General features: G+C 47.2%; 5 protein-coding genes across 4 annotated transcripts in view; 2 read left to right on the top strand and 3 right to left on the bottom strand.

Annotated features, from left to right (window-relative positions):
* The window catches only part of LOC134396318 (zinc finger protein 345-like), a 334,491-nt gene extending 329,201 nt beyond the window's left edge, over positions 1-5,290 (bottom strand). Inside the window, exons 1-3 of the mRNA XM_063122766.1 lie at positions 4,836-5,290; positions 4,122-4,248; positions 3,787-3,890 (exon numbers count right to left, since the gene is read on the bottom strand). Coding sequence (XP_062978836.1) covers positions 3,787-3,890; positions 4,122-4,248; positions 4,836-5,258 — 654 coding nt within the window. The 5' untranslated portion in view covers positions 5,259-5,290. The remainder of the gene's footprint in view (positions 1-3,786; positions 3,891-4,121; positions 4,249-4,835) is intronic.
* The window catches only part of LOC134396354 (zinc finger protein 883-like), a 234,424-nt gene that overhangs the window by 108,697 nt on the left and 104,018 nt on the right, over positions 1-21,709 (top strand). The window lies entirely within an intron of this gene.
* The window catches only part of LOC134396268 (uncharacterized), an 853,762-nt gene that overhangs the window by 780,014 nt on the left and 52,039 nt on the right, over positions 1-21,709 (bottom strand). The gene's annotated exons all lie outside the window — the stretch shown is intronic.
* Positions 1-21,709, bottom strand: part of LOC134396322 (zinc finger protein 420-like) — a 412,724-nt gene that overhangs the window by 363,010 nt on the left and 28,005 nt on the right.
* LOC134396396 (zinc finger protein 664-like) lies at positions 11,672-21,428 on the top strand. The gene is made up of 5 exons (XM_063122879.1): positions 11,672-11,782; positions 12,886-13,006; positions 16,109-16,204; positions 16,499-16,597; positions 19,629-21,428. The coding sequence occupies exons 1-5, from the start codon at positions 11,762-11,764 to the stop codon at positions 20,783-20,785; spliced, it is 1,494 nt and encodes a 497-aa protein (XP_062978949.1). The 5' UTR covers positions 11,672-11,761; the 3' UTR covers positions 20,786-21,428.

Below are 21,709 nucleotides of genomic sequence, written 5' to 3'. Positions count from 1 at the left end.
TATGTACCTGCCTGGACCCTAAGATCATAGAATCATAGAATAACAGAGTTGGAAGGGACCTACAAGGCCATCGAGCCCAACCCCCTGCTCAATGCAGGAATCCACCCTAAAGCATCCCTGACAGATGGTTGTCCAGCTGCCTCTTGAAGGCCTCTAGTGTGGGAGAGCCCACAACCTCCCTAGGTAACTGATTCCATTGTCATCCTCAGGGGTCCTTCTCCGCGATCCCCTGCCTAAGATAGTGAGGCAGGTGGCTACCAGGAGGAGGGCCTCCTCTGCTGTGGCACCCCGGCTATAGAATGAGCTCCCTAAGGAGATTCACTTGGCACCTACATTATATGCTTTTAGACGCCAGGTGAAGACCTTTTTATTCTCCCAGCATTTTAACAGTCTATCAATACATTTTAACTTGGTGTTTTAAATTTGTAATTTTGCATTGCTGCTGTTTTTATCTGGTTGAGCTTTTATATTGTATTTTATATTATGGTTTTATACTGTTGTTTTACACTTCGGTTCTAATTTTTGTGAACCACCCAGAGAGCTCCGGCTATTGGGCGGTATAGAAATGGAATAAATAAATAGATCTCAGGCCACAGCAACGTTGTTATGAGTGTATCTTGTCATTCTGACTAATTTGAAGAATGGGAAACTACTAAGCTTAGATCTCTGGTGCGGACAGATGTGGACAACCATCCTAGCTGAAAGACTCACTAGGCTATGTGAGACATGAAGAAAAGTACGACACCCAATGGATATGCATGGTTCTCTCTGAATAGGCTCTTTTGGGTAAATTAACTTGATCTACTTTCAATCTCGGATAAATTTATCTCTAATTTGCTTGAAACATGGAGTCTCTCAGTTTGTTTATTTGTATTGTTCTAAATTTAAGAACATAAGAAGTACCATGCTGGATCAGATCAAGTATCCATCTAGTCCAGCACTCTGTTCACACAGTGGCCAACCAGCCCTCAGTCAGGGATGAACAAGCAGGACATGTTGTAAAAGCACTCTCCCGCCTATGTTCCCCAGCAACTGGTGCACACAGGCTTACTGCCTCAAATACTGGAGATAGTACGCAACCATCAGGGCTAGTAGCCATGGATAGCCAAATTTATCCAACCCCCTTTTAAAGCCATCCAAATTGGTGGCCATCACTACCTCTTGTGGTAGTGAGTTCCATAATTTAATTCTGCGCTGTGTGAAGAAGTCCTTCCTCTTATTTGTCCTGGATCTCCCACCCATCAGCTTCATGGGATGACCCCACTGAGCTCTAGTATTTTGAGAGAGGGAGAAAAATCTCTTCCTATCCACATTCTCCATACCATGCATAATTTTGTACAACTCTATGTATCATTTCTTTTCATTTTTAAAAAAATAATTAAAGACCATTTTAGACAGTTTGGCCAGGGAGACTGTGGGGGCAGCCAGGTGGGCAAGAGACTGACAGAAACCCATAAGAACCTAAAAAGAGCCATGCAGGATCAGACCAAGGGTCCATCTAGACCAGAAGATACATTCCTTCGGATTTTTGAGATGCAACACTTTGCATGCCAAAGGTCACAGGTTCAATCCCTGGCATCTGCACCTGAAGGCATTCAAACAGCATTCACCGCCACCTGAGATTATCACTCCTGGTATGACTTGGTGTTGCCTGATGTGGGAAAGGCCTTATAGAAAAGGTATTCACAATGGGCCCATACAGGAGACACCTTAAACCATGGCTTTAACCATGGTGGTTAAGCCAGAAAGCCAGGCTGTGTTCAGAAGACACCTTAAACCACAGCTTTAACCACAGTGAATAAGGCTTTTTTGCTTTGTTCACCATGGTTAACACCATGGTTTAAGGTGTCTTCTGAATGGGGTCATTGGGAAATAGGCAGGAATGCCACAGACCCTTTTCTCATGTGACCAGACCCCTACCTCTATCACATTATCTCTGAGGGATGTCTCAAGTACCAAGTAGGTGATATTTAGCCAGAAGACAGATCTGCCAGGAGAACACGGAGCCAGGAAATGGCGGAGTCTGACAGACCTGGCAAAGAGTCCCACCAGATAAAAGCGCATAGCTACTGATGTCTGCCCTTCCTCCAAGGCCCCAAGAAACAGATCTGCCAGGAGACCACGTGGCCAGGAAACGACATACCTGCTGATGATTCTCCTTCCTCGGAGGGCCCAGGAAATGGATCTTCCTCTTTTTTTACCTCCCAGGAGATGAGGCCAGAACTGGGAACAGGAAGGTCTTTTAAAAGAAAGTAGTAATCGAGAAATTACTTCTGGAACTTCCCACTATAACAACAAACATTCAGAGTGTCCCAAACAGCCTTTCTGTACCCTCTACCAGCCGAAAAACAAGATCAAAAGAAGGACACCATTGTGCCCTCAGTCACAGCCTCACAATACAAGAAGAAGAGCCATATTTCCACCTTCCAGGATCCTCTCAGTGATGTCTCAATTGCCAAGTAGGTGACATTTAGTCAGAAAACGTATATGCCAAGAGACCACGGAGCCTGAAACACCTGCCAAGGGGTCCCACCAAATTTAATCACCTACCTGCTGATGTCTCTCCTTCCTTGGAGGCCTCAAGAATTAGATCTTCCTCTTCTTTTACCTGCCAAGGGATAAGACCCAATCTAGGAACTGGAAGCCCTTTAAAAGAAAATAGAAAGTGTGAATTACTTCTGGGACTTCCCACTAAAAGAACAAACATTTAGAGTGCCCAAAGCAGCATTTATTTATTTATTACATTTTTGTACCGCCCAATAGCCGAAGCTCTCTGGGCGGTTCACAAAAATTAAAACCATAATAAAACAACCAACAGATTAAAAACACAAATACAAAATACAGTATAAAAATCACAACCAGGATAAAACCACGTAGCAAAAATGGATATAAGATGAAAATACAGAGTTAGAACAGTAAAATTTAAATTTAAGTGAAAATTAAGTGTTAAAATACTGAGAGAATAAAAAGGTCTTCAGCTGGCGATGAAAAGACTACAGTGTAGGCGCCAGGCGGACCTCTCTGGGGAGCTCATTCCACAACCGGGGTGCCACAGTGGAGAAAGCCCTCTTCCTAGTAGCCACCTGCCTCACTTCCTTTGGCAGGGGCTCACGGAAAAGGGCCCCTGTAGATGATCTTAAGGTCCGGACAGGTACATATGGGAGGAGGCGTTCCTTCAAATAACCTGCCCCCAAACAGTTTTGTGCTTTAAATGTCAATACCAGCACTTTGAATCGGGCCCGGACCTGGACTGGCAGCCAATGAAGTTGTAAAAGGACTGGCCCTGAACAAGCCCTGAAAAGATTGAAAGGATGAAATCGTTGCGTTCAATCACAGCATCACAATGCACAGACAAAGAAGGAAGAGCTAGAATTCCACCTTCTAGGTTCTGTCGAAGAGTCAAAGAGGGAGCCTTACTCAGAGGGGTTCCACTCCTTACCCAGAGAAGCCATGTTCCCGTAATTCTCCTCCATGACATCCCTGTGCAGAGCCCTCTGGCCTGGATCCATCAGAGCCCACTCCTCCTCCGAGAAATGCACAGACACAAAGGTCACCGGACCCTGAAAGAAGAAGAAATAACCATGTTCTCTTTAAACCATAATGCAGCAAACCATGAAGATGATTAGGGTGGGATTGTTGGCGGTTCTCCTTCCGAATGCCAGAGCTTCACGCGGGACATTCAAAGCCTTCCTAACCGCCATCTTGGAGAGGAACACAGGGAAAGGGGCAAATCCTGCCAGGGCCAAGGTGACGTCCAAAGGGAGGAGGCGTCCAGCCCTCCCTTACCTTCTCTGGCTGCGCAGAAACTGCTTCCACTCCACCACAAAGCGAAGGAGGCCTTGAAGGAGCTCCCGGTGACATTTCACTCTCTCTGCAGCTCGTTCCATTTCCTGTGAGGAAGACAAAGATGGAGGGAAGAGATTTTTTTTGCCTAAAATAGAAGGATTTTCCATTTTAGTCCCTTGAACAGAATCAATCTTTTTCCACATTGCATTTGGGCATCATTCAAAGTGTTGGTTCTTATTTCTGGAACGTCAAAATGTGGTGAAACCTGAATATGTTAGAGAGAAGCGTCCCTCCCTCGCACCCGTGATGAAACATGCCCCAATAATAATCCTTACCCAGGTAGCTGGGACCTCCATCACCCCCCTGGAAGCTCCACCTGAACAGCGGCCTCTGTGTGGGGTCCGACGGAGCCTTCTCTGCCTCCGGGGAATCCGTGGCTGCTTGGGCCAACATCCCCTCCACCTGGAGAAGGAACGAGGAGGCCAGCCAGTGAAGGGAAGAAAGGGATTAGGAAAGGAACGGGACAGGCAAAGGCCACGGACAGAGTTGGCCAATTCATTTGCATTCACCTCTCCTCCTAAAGAGAAGTTGGTTCCTAAGCCCTGCAGGTGTGCTTTTGGCAGTGAGTACATACGGATTTCTCCCGAAAACGGGTCCCGAGCAATAGAAAAATGCATCCAAGACCCCTGCCTAAAACCAGCTGGGAGGAGAGAAGAGAAACTCCCAGAAGTGCATTCTGTCTCAGCTGCTGTAAGCCCAGAAGTGTGGTGCTGAGAACCACCAATCCTGTTCTGGTGGGACGACTGTGCCGCCGGTGGAAGAAGGATCCCCTCCTTCCCTGGAAGGTCACAATCTCTTAGGGATGCTTTGTAAGGCCCTAATGAGGGCTTAATGAGGGCTTAATGAGGGCCTGCTATGCACATTCTGGACCTGTAGGATGGTCATGGATGACCTTCATTGGCAGCCTGAAAATGTTGGGATACCGGAGGGGCAGGGGGGGATTTTCAAGACCAGACTCCTTTGGATCTGCCACGATGAAATGCTCTCACCTGCTCCTGCTTCTTCTCTGCCTGGTTCAGGAGGAAGCCTTCTGCCAGGGCCACCGCCTGGGAACTGGTCTCCGCTCCACACTCTCTGACCCAGCTCTCCATCTCCAGGGGCAGGACAGCCAGGAACTGCTCCAGGACCACCAGATCCACCAGCTGAGCTTTCGTGTTCCTTTCCGGCTTCAGCCACTGGCGGCAAAGGTGGTGGAGTCGGCTGCAAACTTCTCGGGGTCCCTCACCTTCCTGGTAGCAGAACCCCCTGAAGCGCTGGCACTCCGCGTCTGAGCCGGTGATGCTCCCAGGCTGGTTCTCCTGCACTGTCCTTTCCCAGGGCTCGGCACTGCTCCCTCCCTGGATGATTCGGGGCCCTTTTCCTGCCTCAGGCTCAGCAAAGTCCTCCTCTTCCATCTTCACTCTCTTCTCCATCTCTGCTGCCACCAGGACTCGAAGGTTCTCCTGCTTTGCGGCCAATTCCTTTCCTGAGAGCGCCTGAATCTGATGTGAGGAGATCACATATTACAAAGCTTACCTATCCTCTCTCTGTGTATAAACTCCTCTCACCAAAGAAAAAGATGATCCTGGCTCAGGTTGGCAGGCGCAAGGCAGTTCTGGCTCTCAGTGACTTGACTGGTGAAAGGCCCACTAAAAGGGCAGGTCAGCACCACCACTCACAGGGAGGGTAAAGATGGTGGGGGGTCTGGGGTGCTCTCCCTCCCCCTACTAAGATGCAGCTGGACAACCCTCTGTCAGGGATGCTTTAGGGTGGATTCCTGCATTGAGCAGGGGGTTGGACTTGATGGCCTTGGAGGACCCTTCCAACTCTGCTATTCTATGATTCTATGCTCAGAACCAAGTTTAGTTTATTGACCTCCCCCTTTCCACTCCCCCCTTCCCAACACTTCCTCCTCCTCTTCAGCCCCCTCCCCTGCCCACCAAAGCAGACCCCTTCTCCACCTTCCCTGCGGATGGGGCACATCTAGAGCTGCACCAAGCCCACCACGACCCCCCCCCCGCTTCACAGGACGCAGCTGATGAGACTTCCGGGCTTCGGAGAGAGGAGGGGGGGAGTTAATGGATGTGATTCTCCCCGGGGAACCCCTAAAAAGACCATTTTTCGGGGGGCGCTCCCCCCCATCCCCTACAAAACCTGCCCTTTGCTACCTGTCTTCCCCAGCTCAGCTCCCCCCCCCCCGGCTTTCCCCCCCCCCCCATCATCCTGGCACTGTGCTCCCATTAAAGCTGTGGGTCCTTGGATTTCAGCCCACCCCACCCCCAAGGAAACAGCCTGAGCCACCCCACTCCCGGCTCTTACCCGCTGCCTTGCAGGCGAGGAGGGGCGGCGGATCGCGCCCACGATTCGAGGGGGGTGCAGGAAGCGGGCGGCGGAGGCTCCTCTCGCGAAAGCGGAAGGTGGCAGGCCCGGGTCCTCCGATTCCAGGCACTGGACCCACCCGGAGCCCCCCAGGGAGGAGGGCTGCTGCAGCTGCCGCCGCCTCCTTCCCCCACCCCCTTTCTTTCTCATGCAGGAATCTGTTCAAAGGGAGGGGCGGGCAGACGCGCACAAAGGGACATGAAAGGAGGGAGGGATCCCCACCCCTCCCCTCCCCCTTTTCCATGTCAATCCGATCTGGGGAGGGTCTCAGGGATGCAAAGGGGGAGGGGCGTTGGGAGGCAAGGGCAGAAATCGGTGTGTGTGTGTGTGTGTGTGTGTGTGTGTGTGTGTGTGTGTGTCTCGCTCAAAGCTTTGCATGGAATTACAGACACAGAGACCACAGCTCCTCCATCACACGGTGACTGAAATCGAATCCCCTTTTCTTGAAACATATTGGAAGGAAATTTTATTTATTTTATTTAGTCCATTTCTAGCCCTGAGGGTTGTGAGCTATCTCCAGTACGTGAGGCAGTAAGCCTGAGTGCACCAGTTGCTGGGGAACGTGGGTGGGAGGGTGCTGTGGCACCATGTTCTGCTTGTTCATCCCTGGCCGATGGCTGGTTGGCCACTGTGTGAAAAGAGTCCTGGACTAGAATCATAGAATAGCAGAATTGGAAGGGGCCTACAAAGCCATCAAGTCCAACCCCCTGCTCAATGCAGGAATCCACCCTAAAGCATCCCTGACAGATGGCTGTCCTGCTGCTTCTTGAAGGCCTCTAGGGTGGGAGAGCCCACAACCTCCCTAGGTCACTGGTTCCAATGTCGTACTGCTCTAACAGTCAAGAAGTTTTTTCTGATGTCCAGCCAGAATCTGGCTTCCTGTAAGTTGAGCCCATTATTCCGTGTCCTGCACTCTGGGAGGATCGAGAAGAGATCCTGGCCCTCTTCTCTGCGTGGCAACCTTTCAAGTATTTGAAGAGTGCTCTCATGTCTCCCCTCAATCTTCTCTTCTCCAGGCTAAACATGCCCAGTTCTTTCAGTCTCTCTTCATAGGGCTTTGTTTCCAGACCCTGATCATCCTGGTTGCCCTCCTCGGAACCCTTGGTCCCTTGGTCTGATCCAGTCTCAGGGCACTTCTGATGTTCTTATGTACCTTGTACATAAGAACATAAGTTCCCAGGAGTTCTGGGTGGGTGCAAGGTGTTCCTCCACTCTCCCACCATATTTGGTCTTCACAACAACCCTGTGAGGTTGGGTGGTGTGGGAGAGAATGACTGGTCTAGGAGCATCCAGTAAACTTCATGGTTTAGTGGAGGTTTTGTATCTAGATGTCCTTGGTTTTAGTGCAACACTATCAACAGGTCAAAATACTGGATATTTCAATATGACCAGAAACCCTTTCTTCTGTTTGCTAGTATTGAAAGACGGGGTGGACCCGAATGTGTTAACCAAGCTTTAACAACAGAAAAAGTGTGAGTGTTAACACACACATCTTCCATACCTCTATTGGGACTGTGATACGTGGAATTCTTTCTCATTTTAAAGCATAAGCATTACACAGAATCCTACCCCATTATCAATATTCAATTGTAAATTTTATTACATCTCAAGATATTATAAGCTTCCTTTTTATTTATTTATTTATTTATTTTATTACATTTTTATACCGCCCAATAGCCAAAGCTCTCTGGGCGGTTCACAAAAATTAAAACCATTAAAAATTAAAACCATTAAAACCGTGCAGGACGCGGAATAATGGGCTCAAGTTAAAGGAAGCCAGATTCCAGCTGGACATCAGGAAAAACTTCCTGACTGTTAGAGCCGTACAACAATGGAATCAGTTACCTTGGGAGTTTGTGGGCTCTCCCACACTAGAGGCCTTCAAGAGGCAGCTGGATTCCTGCATTGAGCGGGGGGTTGGACTTGATGGCCTTGTAGGTCCCTTCCAACTCTGCTATTCTGATTCTATGATCCAACAATCTAAAAACCCCAATACAAAATATGTTCTACAATACGCCTTATTTGAAGATAAGTTATCTGTATGTATAATTTTCTACTCAATAGTATAAATATTTTCTTTTGATGTATTTGTCATGGCCTTTGGCTAGTCCAAGAAACTTTGAACTTTGACTTTGATTTAAAGCAATTTTTCCTCTTTGTAAGAACAATGGAATCCCGTGTCTACTTAGGAGGAAGCTCCAAGATCAATGGGACTTACTCTCAGGTAATAACCTTAATAAGGATGAAATCCTACGCTCATTGAGATGTGAGGGGAGTGCACAGACATCATGATCATGATCATCATGATCATCATAATTGCATAGCAGTTGCAGAATCTGTCTTGGGCACCAACACAAAATGGCTGCCATGGGAGGGGTGGTCCAGTCAACAAAGGTGAAGTGACCTTCCAAACAGACTGTGTACAAGACCCTGAGCCCATAGGGTCATTCTGTCTGCCTCTCTCATACACACAGCCTCCATAGCTGGCTTCCTGCTTCTGATATATTTAAAGAATTGTAATAAAATGTAATAAAAATGTAAGAAAATGTAATAATAAACAAATAAAAATAAGAATTGCTTGTTGACCTTGATGTTGAGATGTCTCCGCCACGAAGTTCACCCGGTGCACCTGGGCCGGCCATTCTCTCCCACACCACCCTACCTCACAGGGTTGTTGTGAGGATGAAATATTGGGGGGCAGGGAGAGAAAAGGAGGGAGGAGCACACTGCACGTCACCCAATCGCTCCCAGGAGAGGCTAGAAAATAAAATGCTTCCTTTATAATATATCCCGAGAAAAAGGTGACTCGGGCCATAGCTAGACCTCAGGTTTATCCCTGGATCGTCCAGGGGGTCAGACCTGTTCATCTAGGTGACACACCAGGGATCCAGTGCTCAGGCGGGGGCGAACCCTGGATGATCCCAGGATCGTCCAGGGGTCAAATCTGTTCATCTAGGTGACACACAGGGGATCCAGTGCTCAGGCGGGGGCGAACCCTGGATGATCCCAGGAGAAACCTTAGGTCTAGCTGTGGCCTATGTTTACTGGATGATGATTTCAGCTAGAGGACATGGCAGCGGAGGGATAGGGTGGGGGAACCCCATGCAATGCAAAGCTCTGAGTAACCCCACCACCACACACACTGTTGCTCCCCTCCCCCTTTTGCATCCACCAGATCGGATTGACATGGAAAGGAGGGGAGGGGAGGGGATCCCTTTCTCCTTTCATGTCCCTTTGTGCGCGTCTGCCCGCCCCTCCCTTTGAACAGATTCCTGCATGAGAAAGGAAGGGGGTGGGGGAAGGAGGCGGCGGCAGCTGCAGCAGCCCTCCTCCCTGGGGGGCTCCGGGTGGGTCCAGTGCCTGCAAGGAGCCCTCGGAGGACCCGGGCCTGCCACCTTCCGCTTTCGCGAGAGGAGCCTCCGCCGCCCGCTTCCTGCCCTCCCCCCGCCTCGTGGGCGCGATCCGCCGCCCCTCCTCGCCTGCAAGGCAGCGGGTAAGAGCCGGGAGTGGGGCGGCTCAGGTTGTTTCCTGGGGGGTGGGGTGGGCTGAAATCCAGGGACCCACAGCTTTAATGGGAGCACAGTGCCAGGATGATGGGGGGGGGGGAAGCCGGGGGGGGTAGCTGAGCTGGGAAAGACAGGTAGCAAAGGGCAGGTTTTGTATGGGATGGGGGGGGGAGAGCGCCCCCCCACGAAAAATGGTCTTTTTAGGGGTTCCCCGGGGAGAATCACATCCATTAACTCCCCCCCTCCTCTCTCCGAAGCCCGGAAGTCTCATCAGCTGCGTCCTGTGAAACGGGGGGGGGGGTGTCGTGGTGGGCTTGGTGCAGGTCTAGACGTGCCCCATCCGCAGGGAAGGTGGAGAAAGTGTCTGCTTAGGGGGTTTTGAGGGTGGGGAGGGAGGGGTGAAGCAAGCACAGCCTTTGTGGGCAGGGGAGGGGGCTGAAGAGGAGGGGGAAGTGTTGGGAAGGGGAGAGTGGAGGGGGGGGGTCAATGAACTAAACTTGTTTCTGAGCATAGAACCATAGAATGGCAGAGTTGGAAGGGACCTCCCAAGGCCATCAAGTCCAACCCCCTGCTCAATGCAGGAATCCACCCTAAAGCATCCCTGACAGAGGGTTGTCCAGCTGCATCTTAGGAGGGGGAGGAGGAGCACCCCCAGACCCCCCATCTTTACCCTCCCTGTGAGTCGTGGTGCTGACCTGCCCTTTTAGTGGGCCTTTCACCAGTCATTCTCTCTTTTCACGTTCACCTGGGCGCTCACCTGCCTTGCACCTGCCTGAGCCAGGATCATCTTTTTCCTTGGCGACAGGAGTTTATACACCGAGAGAGGATAGGTAAGCTTTGTAATATGTGATCTCCTCACATCAGATTCAGGCGCTCTCAGGAAAGGAATTGGCCGCAAAGCCAGGAGAACCTTCGAGTCCTGGTGGCAGCAGAGATGGAGAAGAGAGTGAAGATGGAAGAGGAGGACTTTGCTGAGCCTGAGGCAGGAAAAGGGCCCCGAATCATCCAGGGAGGGAGCAGTGCCGAGCCCTGGGAAAGGACAGTGCAGGAGAACCAGCCTGGGAGCATCACCGGCTCAGACGCGGAGCGCCAGCGCTTCAGGGGGTTCTGCTACCAGGAAGGTGAGGGACCCCGAGAAGTTTGCAGCCGACTCCACCACCTTTGCTGCCAGTGGCTGAAGCCGGAAAGGAACACGAAAGCTCAGCTGGTGGATCTGGTGGTCCTGGAGCAGTTCCTGGCTGTCCTGCCCCCGGAGATGGAGAGCTGGGTCAGAGAGTGTGGAGCGGAGACCAGTTCCCAGGCGGTGGCCCTGGCAGAAGGCTTCCTCCTGAACCAGGCAGAGAAGAAGCAGGAGCAGGTGAGAGCATTTCATCCTGGCAAATCCAAAGGAGTCTGGTCTTGAAAATCCCCCCCTGCCCCTCCGGTATCCCAACATTTTCAGGCTGCCAATGAAGGTCATCCATGACCATCCTACAGGTCCAGAATGTGCATAGCAGGCCCTCATTAAGCCCTCATTAGGCCCTCATTAGAGCCTCACAAAGCATCCCTAAGAGATTGTGACCTTCCAGGGAAGGAGGGGATCCTTCTTCCACCGGCGGCACAGTCGTCCCACCAGAACAGGATTGGTGGTTCTCAGCACCACACTTCTGGGCTTACAGCAGCTGAGACAGAATGCACTTCCGGGAGTTTCTCTTCTCTCCTCCCAGCTGGTTTTAGGCAGGGGTCTTGGGGGCATTTTTCTATTGCTCGGGACCCATTTTCGGGAGAAATCCGTATGTACTCACCTGCCAAAAGCACACCTGCAGGGCTTAGGAACCAGCTTCTCTTTAGGAGGAGAGGTGAATGCAAATGAATTGGCCAACTCTGTCCGTGGCCTTTGCCCGTCCCGTTCCTTTCCTAATCCCTTTCCGCCCTTCACTGGCTGGCCTCCTCGTTCCTTCTCCAGGTGGAGGGGATGTTGGCCCAAGCAGCCACGGATTCCCCGGAGGCAGAGAAGGCTCCGTCGGACCCCACACAGAGGCCGCTGTTCAGGTGGAGCTTCCAGGGGGGTGATGGAGGTCCCAGCTACCTGGGTAAGGATTATTATTGGGGCATGTTTCATCACGGGTGCGAGGGAGGGACGCTTCTCTCTAACATATTCAGGGTTCACCACATTTTGACGTTCCAGAAATAAGAACCAACACTTTGAATGATGCCCAAATGCAATGTGGAAAAAGATTAATTCCGTTCAAGGGACTAAAATGGAAAATCCTTCTGAGGCTAAAAATCTCTTCCCTCCATCTTTGTCTTCCTCACAGGAAATGGAACGAGCTGCAGAGAGAGTGAAATGTCACCGGGAGCTCCTTCAAGGCCTCCTTCGCTTTGTGGTGGAGTGGAAGCAGTTTCTGTGCAGCCAGAGAAGGTAAGGGAGGGCTGGACACCTCTTCCCTTTGGACGTCACCCTGGCCCTGGCAGGATTTGCCCCTTTCCCTGTGTTCCTCTCCAAGATGGCGGCTAGGAAGGCTTTGAATGTCCCGCGTGAAGCTCTGGCATTCGGAAGAAGAACCGCCAACAATCCCACCCTAATCATCTTCATGGTTTGCTACTTTAGGTTTAAGGGGAACATGATTAAGGATTTGGATGAGGAGGTGCAGGGAATGCTTATCAAGTTTGCAGATGACACAAAGTTGGGTGGGATAGCTAATACCCCGGAAGAGAGAAACAAAGTTCAAAGTGATCTTGATAGGCTGGAGTTTTGGCTGTAGAAGAGAAGATTGAGGGGGAGACATGACAGCACTCTTCAGGTGCTTGAAAGGTTGCCACACAGAGGAGGGCCAGGATCTCTTCTCGATCCTCCCAGAGTGCAGGACACAGAATAACGGACTCAAGTTACAGGAAGCCAGATTCCGGCTGGACATCAGGAAAAAAATCCTGATTGTTAGAGCAGTACGACAATGGAATCAGTTACCTAGGGAGGTTGTGGGCTCTCCTATACTAGAGGCCTTCAAGAGGCAGTTGGGATCTGTCAGGGATGCTTTAGGGTGGATTCCTGCATTGAGCAGGGGGTTGGACTCGATGGCCTTGTAGGCCCCTTCCAACTCTGTGATTCTATGATTATTTCTTCTTCTTCTTCTTCTTCTTCTTCTTCTTCTTCTTCTTCTTCTTCTTCTTCTTCTTCTTCTTCTTCTTCTTTCAGGGTCCGCTAACCTTTGTGGCTGTGCATTTCACGGAGGAGGAGTGGGCTCTGATGGATCCAGGCCAGAGGGCTCTGCACAGGGGCATCATGGAGGAGAATCATGGGAACTTGGCCTCTCTAAGTAAGGAATGGTGTCCCTCTGGGTAAGGCTCCCTCCTTGCCTTGCTGACAGATCCTGGAAGGTGGAATTATAGCACTTCTTTCTTTGTCTGTGCATTGTGAGGCTGTGATAGAGCACAACAATTTCACCCTTCTTTTCGTCTTTGAAGGGCTGGTTCAGAAATGCTATTTTGTTCACTCTGAGGATGCGTTCAGAAGACACCTTAAGTAGGGTGAACATACGAAAAGGAGGACAGGGCTCCTGTATCTTTAACAGTTGCATAGAAAAGGGAATTTCAGTACGTGTCATTTGTATATATGGGGAACCTGGTGAAATTTCCTCTTCATCACACCAGTTAAAGCTGCAGGAGCCCTGCCCTCTTTTAAATCTGGTCACTCTAGCATAGCTCTTGCAGCTTTAACTGTTGTGATGAAGAGGGAATTTCACCAGGTTCCCCATATATACAAATGACACCTGCTGAAATTCCCTTTTCTATGCAACTGTTAAAGATACAGGAGCCCTGTCCTCCTTTTCATAGGGTCGCCCTACCTTAAACCATAGTTTATGGTGTCTTCTGAACACGCCCCAAATGTTTGTTGTTATAGTAGGAAGTAATGACATAGGAGGAGACAAACTCTGGTGCTCAAAGAAAGGAACAAAATGTATTGTGCTGTACGCATTTTGGAGAAGATGTCTCCTTCAGGAGCTATAAAACAAACAGTTAAATTAACCATAACAGAAATATCGCGTAGACTTTTAAACAAACTTTTAGGGCTTTTGTACATAATACTACATTTTCTTTAAAAACTTTAAAAGTAAATACCCACTTCTAATAGAACATACATTGTTCCCATGTTTTTACGCCTAGCTTTACAAATGCTCAAAAAACAGTGTATACAAGCATCTAAAAAGAAGAAAATATTGCTGTTCTTGTAGATAAGGAATTTCAAAAGAACAAAATTCCTTGTCCTTGTTTTGCTTGTGGGGTTTTGGGAGGATAATGACTAATGTTGGGGGTGTATTTGTTGAAAGTGATATATGATTATATAAAGGTAGTGTTTTCACTAATGTCTAAAATTAGCTAGCAGTAAAAACATGGGAACAAGGTATGTTATAATAGAATTGGGTATTTACTTTTAAAGTATTTTAAGAAAATATAGTACAAAAGCCCCTAAAACTTTGTTAATTCGATGCTACTCTTATGGTTAATTTAATTGTTTGTTTTATAGCTCCAGAAGGAAACATAAGAATATAAGAAGTGCCCTGATGCTGGATCAGACCAAGGGTCCATCTAGTCCAGCACTCTGTTCACACAGGGGCCAACCAGCCATCGGCCAGGGACCAACAAAGCAGGACATGGTGCAACAGCACCCTCCCACCCATGTTCCCCAGCAACTGGTGCACACAGGCTTACTGCCTCGAATACTGGAGATAGCAACCAACCATCAGGGCTAGTAGCCATTGATAGCCTTTGCCTCCAAGAATTTATCCAACCCTCTTTTAAAGCCATCGAAATTGGTGGCCATCACTACAATCTTGTGGCAATGAGTTCCATAATTTAATTGTGTGCTGCGTGAAGTTATTTGTCCTGGATCTCCCACCAATCAGCTTCATGGGATGACCCCGGGTTCTAGTATTATGGGAGAGGGAGAAAAATGTCTCCCTATCCACATTCTCCATACCATGCATAATTTCATACACCTCTATCATGTCTCCCCTCAGCCTCCTTTTTTCCAAGCTAAACAATCCCAGTTGATGTAACCTTCCCTCGTAGGGGAGATGCTCCAGCCCCTTCATCATTTTAGCTGCCCTTTCCTGCCCTTTTTCCAGCTCCATAATATCCTTTTTTAGGTGTGGTGACCAGAACTGTACACAGTATTCTAAGTGTGGTCGCATCATCGATTTGTATAATGGCAGTATGTTACTGGCCTTTTTATTCTCAATTCCTTTTCTTATAATGCCTTTTTTACAGTGGCCGCACACTGGGTGGACATTTTCATGGAGCTGTCCACCACGAACCCAAGATCTCTTTCTTGTTCAGTCAATGCCAGCTCAGATCCCATCAGGTTATACTTGAAGTTGGTTTTTGTTTTTTTGCCCGAACGTGCATCACCTTACACTCGCTTCCACTGAACCGTATCTGCCATTTGGATGCTCACTCTCCCAGCTTGGAGAGATCCCTTTGGAGCTCCTCACAACCCCTTTGTGTTTTAAGCACCTTAAATCATTTCAGTGTCATCGACAAACTTGGCCACTTCACTGCTCACTCCTAATTCCAAATCATAGAATAGCAGAGTTGGAAGGGACCTACAAGGCCATCAAGTCCAACCCCCTGCTCAATGCAGGAATCCACCCTAAAGCATCCCTGACAGATGGTTGTCCAGCTGCCTCTTGAAGGCCTCTAGTGTGGGAGAGCCCACAACCTCCCTAGGTAACTAGTTCCATTGTCGTACTGCTCTAACAGTCAGGAAGTTTTTCCTGATGTCCAGCCGGAATCTGACTTCCTTTAACTTGAGCCCGTTATTCCGTGTCCTGCACTCTGGGAGGATCGAGAAGAGATCCTGGCCCTCCTCTGTGTGACAACCTTTCGAGTATTTGAAGAGTGCTATCATATCTCCCCTCAATCTTCTCTTCTCCAGGCTAAACATGCCCAGTTGTTTCAGTCTCTCCTCATATGGCTTTGTTTCCAGACCCCTGATCATCCTGGTTGCCCTCCTCTGAACACGCTCCAGCTTTTCTGCATCCTTCTTGAATTGTGGAGCCCAGAACTTTACGCAATACTCTAGATGAGGCCTAACCAGGGCTGAATAGAGAGGAACCAGTACCTCACGTGATTTGGAAGCTATACTTCTATTAATGCAGCCCAAAATAGCATTTGCCTTTCTTGCAGCCATATCGCACTGTTGGCTATAAACAAGTTGAAAAGAATTGGTCCCAATCCCTTTGGGAGCCCACAATTTACTTCCCTCCGAAAAGCATAGAGCACAATAAATTTTCTTCCTATCTTTGAGCACCGGAGTTTGCCTCCTCCTTCATCGTTCTTTTATGGTGCCTTTCCCTCTACATCTGTGTTATAGTGGGACGGGCCAGAAGTAATGTCAGTATTTCTGCCTTCTTTAAAAGGCATTCCTGTTCCCAGATCTGGCCTCAGCTCCAGGCAGGAAAAAATGGGGGAAGAACCTTTTCTTGAGGCCTCCAAAGAAGAAGAGACACCAGCAGGTAGGTGCTTAAATCTGGAGGGACCTTTTGCCAGGTCTTTCATGCTCTGTGCTCTTCTGGCAGATATGTCTTCTGACTAAAAGTCACCTACTTGGCACCTGAGACATCACTCAGAGGAACCACCATAGAAATTAGGGTGAGGATCTTGCCACAGCAGGTGAATGGGGTCGGTGACACTCCTGCCTAACTTTTTAGGCTGTTAAAGTTTAGAGGGTTCTGAAAGGCTGTTTTGGAAATGTTTGTTGTTATAGTCGGAAACTCCAGAAGTAATTTCTCTATTCCTACTTTCTTTAGAAGACCTTCCTGTTCCCAGATCTGGCACCATCTCCTGGCAGGTAAAAAAAGAGGAAGATCCATTTCCTGGGCCCTCCGAGGAAGGAGAATCATCAGCAGGTATGTCGTTTCCTGGCTCCATGGTCTCCTGGAAGATCTGTCTTCTGGCTAAATATCACCTACTTGGTATTTGAGACAGCACTAGAGATAATATGATAGTCGTAGGGGTCTGGTCACATGAGAAAAGGGGTCTCTGTTTGTTCCTACCTATTTCTCATTGTGAATACCTTTTCCATAAGGCCTTTCCCACATCAGGCAACACCTAGTCATACTGGGGCTACAGCTAGACCTAAGGTTTATCCTGGGATCATCTCTGGTTCGCCCCTGCCTGATCACTGGATCCCCCGTGTGTCACCTAGATGAATAGGTTTGACCCCTGGACGATCCAGGGATAAACCTGAGGTCTAGCTGTGGCCTAAGAGTGATAATCCCAGGTGGAGGTGAAAGCTCTTTGGAGGTCTTCATGTGGAGTCGCCAGGGACTGGACCTTTGACCTTTGGCATGCAAAGTGTCCCATCTCAAAAATCCAAAGGAATGTATTATCTGGCCTAGATGGACCCTTGGTCTGATCCAGCATGGCTCTTTTTAGGTTCTTATGGGTTTCTGTGGGTCTCTTGCCCACCTGGCTGCCCCACAGTCTCACTGTCCAAACTGTCCAAAATGGTCTTTAATTATTATTTTTTTTAAAAAAAGAAAATAAATTCAGAACAATACAAATAAACTGAGAGACTCCAGGTTTCAAGCAAATTAGAGACAAATTTATCCAAGATTGAAAGTAGATCAAGTTTATATACACCTAAACGAGCCTTTTCAGAGAGAAACGTGCATATCCGTTGGGTGTTGTACTTTTCTTCATTTCTTACATAGTCCAGTGAGTCCTACAGCTAGGATGAACATAAGAAGAACCATGCTGGATCAGACCGAGGGTCCATGTAGTCCAGCACTCTGTTCACACAGTGGCCAAGCAGCCATCGGCCTGGGTTGAACAAGCAGGACATGGTGCAACAGCACCCTCCCACCCATGTTCCCCAGCAACTGGTGCACACAGGCTTACTGCTTCGGATACTGGAGGTAGCACATAACCATCTTGTGTCCATATCAGAGATCTAAGGTTAGTAGATTACTATTTTTCCAGTTAGTCAGAATGACAAGCTACATTTATACCACAGGATTTATTCTCACTGCTCCTGCAACCAGGTAGAGCCCAGTGACAGCAACCAAGCTATAAGCACTGGCACACCAGTTTATTTAGGCTTACTTAGAATTTTAAAAATAGACACAAATAGATACCCAAAGTTAAAACACACATACAAATGTTGCTGTGACGTGTAAGCTACGCTACTATGTAATAAAACGTTGCCTAGAAATAGTATAAGAAACAAAATTAAAGCTCTGTATTGCATTCTGATTGTCACTTCTGTTGATTATCAGAGGCTTTTTAATATGTTTTGGAAAGAAGGGAGAAACGAATTCTCCGGATGCTGAACTTTTTATTGTAGTTTGTAAAGCCTGGTGCGTTTCAGCCTGTACCTTTTCAAGGCCTTCTTCAGGAGGCTGTAAACATTTAAAATACATAGTATAAAACATGGTAGGAACAACACGTAAGAAAAACATATTCTTATTATAAAATTAGATTGACATATTGCCACAGGGGCCTATGTACCTATGTAAATTGTTTGAAGCATTTTTTAAAAATTTATGTTAAGAGGAGAAAGGACGCAGACAAGCTGGAGCGTGTTCAGAGGAGGGCAACTAGGATGATCAGCGGTCTGGAAACAAAGCCCTATTATTTATTTATTTATTTATTTATTTAGCACCATGAGTGTACATGGTGCTGTACAGAGTAAAACAATAAAATAGCAAAACCCTGCCGCATAGGCTTACATTCTAATGTAAGGGAGACTGAAACAATTGGGCATGTTTAGCCTGGAGAAGAGAAGATTGAGGGGAGACATGATAGCACTCTTCAAATACTTAAAAGGTTGTCACACAGAGGAGGGCCAGGATCTCTTCTCGATCCTCCCAGGCTGCAGGACATGGAATAACAGGCTCAAGTTGCAGGAAGCCAGATTCTGGCTGGACATCAGGAAAAACATCCTGAGTGTTAGAGCAGTATGACAATGGAACCAGTTACCTAGGGAGGTGGTGGTCTCTCCCACACTAGAGGCATTCAAGAGGCAGCTGGGCAACCATCTGTCAGGGATGCTTTAGGGTGGATTCCTGCAATGAGCAGGGGGTTGGACTCGATGGCCTTATAGGCCCCTTCCAACTCTACTATTCTATGACTCTATAAAGTGCTCTGTATACGGTATTTTATTACATTCATACAAAACTTTTCTTATCACAAGAATATATATCGTATCTTACTTGTAGGAAGAGTTCTGCAAAGATATTATCGAATACAGAGCACTTTGACCTCTTAACATAAATTAAAAAATGCTTCAAACAATTTACATAGGTACATAGGGTGACCATATGAAAAGGAGGTCAGGGCTCCTGTACCTTTTAACAGTTGCATAGAGAAGGGGATTTCAGAAGATGTCATTTGTATGTATGTCGCACCTGGTGAAATTCCCTCTTCATCACAACAGTTAAAGGCTGCAGGAGCTATACTAGAGTGACCAGATTTAAAAGAGGGCAGGGCTCCTACAGTTTTAACTGTTGTAATGAAGAGGAAATTTCACCAGGTTCCCCATATATACAAATGACCCCTGCTGAAATGCCCTTTTCAATACAACTGTTGAAGATACAGGAGCCCTGTCCTCCTTTTCATATGGTCACCCTAACATAGGCCCCTGTGGCAATATGTCAATCTAATTTTATAATAAGAATATATTTTTCTTATATGTTGTTCCTACCATGTTTTATAGTATGTATTTTAAATGTTTACAGCCCCCTGAAGAAGGCCTTGAAAAGGTACAGGCCGAAACGCGTCGGGCTTTACAACCTACTATAAAATGTTCAGCATCCTGAGAATTCATTTCTTCCTTCTTTTCACTTATTTAATATGTTTGGAAGGGTTCTTCCTCCCACTACTCTTTGATAATCAAAATAGCAACTCATTGGGTTTCTTCTCTTTTTCCTCTTTCAGTTGATGGGAAGGAGAGCAATCAAAATGGCGTCCACCAGGGAATGAAAACTGAAGAGGAAGAGAAGTGGGGAAACACAGCCAGTTCGCTCGAAGGAGCAGATTTCCATGAATATACAATACCAGAAGAACCATTTGAAGAAAACAAAAGAAATACTGATGATGGGGAAAAACTGTGGAACTACTCTGAACGTGAAAGCAGTTTCCCTGAGGAGATAAACCTTACTGAACGTGAAAGAGTTCACAGAGGAGTGAAAAAAATAGCGGACAGGAGAAAACGTAAGAGGCGTGGAAGAATTTACTCAGGCAAGAAGTTGCATCAATGCTTAGAGTGTGGGAAGAGTTTCCTTTGGAGCTCCCGGCTTAAAGCTCATCAAGTAAAGCACTCCGGGGAGAATCCATATAAATGCCTTTATTGTGGGAAGAGTTTCTATTGGAGCTCAGCTTTTAAAACGCATATAAGAATCCACACAGGAGAAACGCCGTATAAATGCTCCGAGTGTGGAGAGAGTTTCAGAATAAGCAGAGCTCTTAAAGCTCATAGAAGAATCCACACAGGAGAGGAGCCCTTTAAATGCTCAGAGTGTGGAAAGATTTTAGCTGACAGCAGAGGCCTGAAAATGCATATAAGAATTCACACGGGGGAGAAACCCTATGAATGCTTAGAATGTGGGAAGACTTTCAGTTGGAGCTCAAAACTTAAAATCCATCAAAGAATCCACACAGGGGAAACACCTTATAAATGCTCAGAGTGCGGAAAGGGCTTCAGACAGAGCAGAGGCCTCAAAACCCATCAAAGAATTCACACAGGAGAGGAGCCCTTTAAATGCTTCAAGTGTGGAAAGGCTTTATCGGACAGCAGGGCCCTTAAAATGCATGAAACAATGCACACTGGCGAGAGGCCCTATAAATGCTTAGAGTGTGGGAAGAGTTTCAGTTGGAGCACAACCCTGACAACCCATCAAAAAATCCACACAGGTGAGATGGCCTATAAATGCTTAGAGTGTGGGAAGAGTTTCAGTGGGAGCTCAAGTCTTAAAACACATCAAAGAATCCATACAGGCGAGATGTCCCATAAATGCTTGGAGTGCGGAGGGGCCTTCAAAGACAGCGAAGCCCTTAAAACCCATCAAAGAACTCACACGGGAGAAGCCCTATAAATGCTCTTATGTATGGAAAAAAATTACTTAACAAGAGAATCCTTCAGCTGCATGAAAGAATTCAGACCGCCGAGAAACCATGCAAACGCTTAAGAGTATAGGAATAGTTTTTGTCAGAGTTCAATCCTTAAAACCCATCAAATTATCCACATGGGGGAAAACCCCAAAATGCTTAGAGTGTGGAAAGAACCTCCCTTGGAACACAAGCTTTAAATCTCATCAAAGAATTCACACAGGGGAAAAGCCCTATACATACTTCGATTCTGGGGAAAACAAGATCGAACACTTTTCCACTCCAAAAAATAACATGCTTCAGATAACATATACTTAAAAAATAGCATATGCTTCTGATGTTAGTATGATATGTTCTGCATATGTTTAGGCATATGAAATAAATAATTTCTCCCAAATCATTGCTGGGTCTAATTTTCAGGAAAACAAGTACTCAATTGTTGCAGTATTGAGCTTATGTCCTGTTTTTTGTTAAACACCGATTACTCATAAGCAATAAAGCAACACAGAAATGTCCTAGGATAACATGTTTTACTTATTTTTAAGAAAGCCATGCTTCTAAATTTATTCTCGAAAATATTTTGGAAAGGTTATTTGCTTCTTAAAACATCTTTGTATTTTTCTACATGGTCTGTGCTTTTATCTCACATTTTATTGTCATCTAAAGATTGCTTGAGATGTCGAAATAAAATATACAAAGACACACCTGACCTCAGATTCCTAAATGAAAAAGAGCATCTATGGTTAATACCAGGAATTCAGGGAACCTGCATTTTCTTGGTGGCACATTGTTCTTCGGGATTTGAACAGGAGTGATTACCTTGTGGTCTAAGACCATACTGGCCCTGTTTAGACGACACCTTAAACCATGGCTTTAACCATGATGGTTAAGCCAGAAAGCCAGGCCATGTT

Source organism: Elgaria multicarinata, chromosome 3 (assembly GCF_023053635.1).
Source record: "Elgaria multicarinata webbii isolate HBS135686 ecotype San Diego chromosome 3, rElgMul1.1.pri, whole genome shotgun sequence".
Classification (NCBI taxonomy): Eukaryota; Metazoa; Chordata; class Lepidosauria; order Squamata; family Anguidae; genus Elgaria; species Elgaria multicarinata.
The sequence above is the reverse complement of the archived record's forward strand: the minus strand, read 5'-3'. Positions and strand labels throughout refer to the sequence as shown.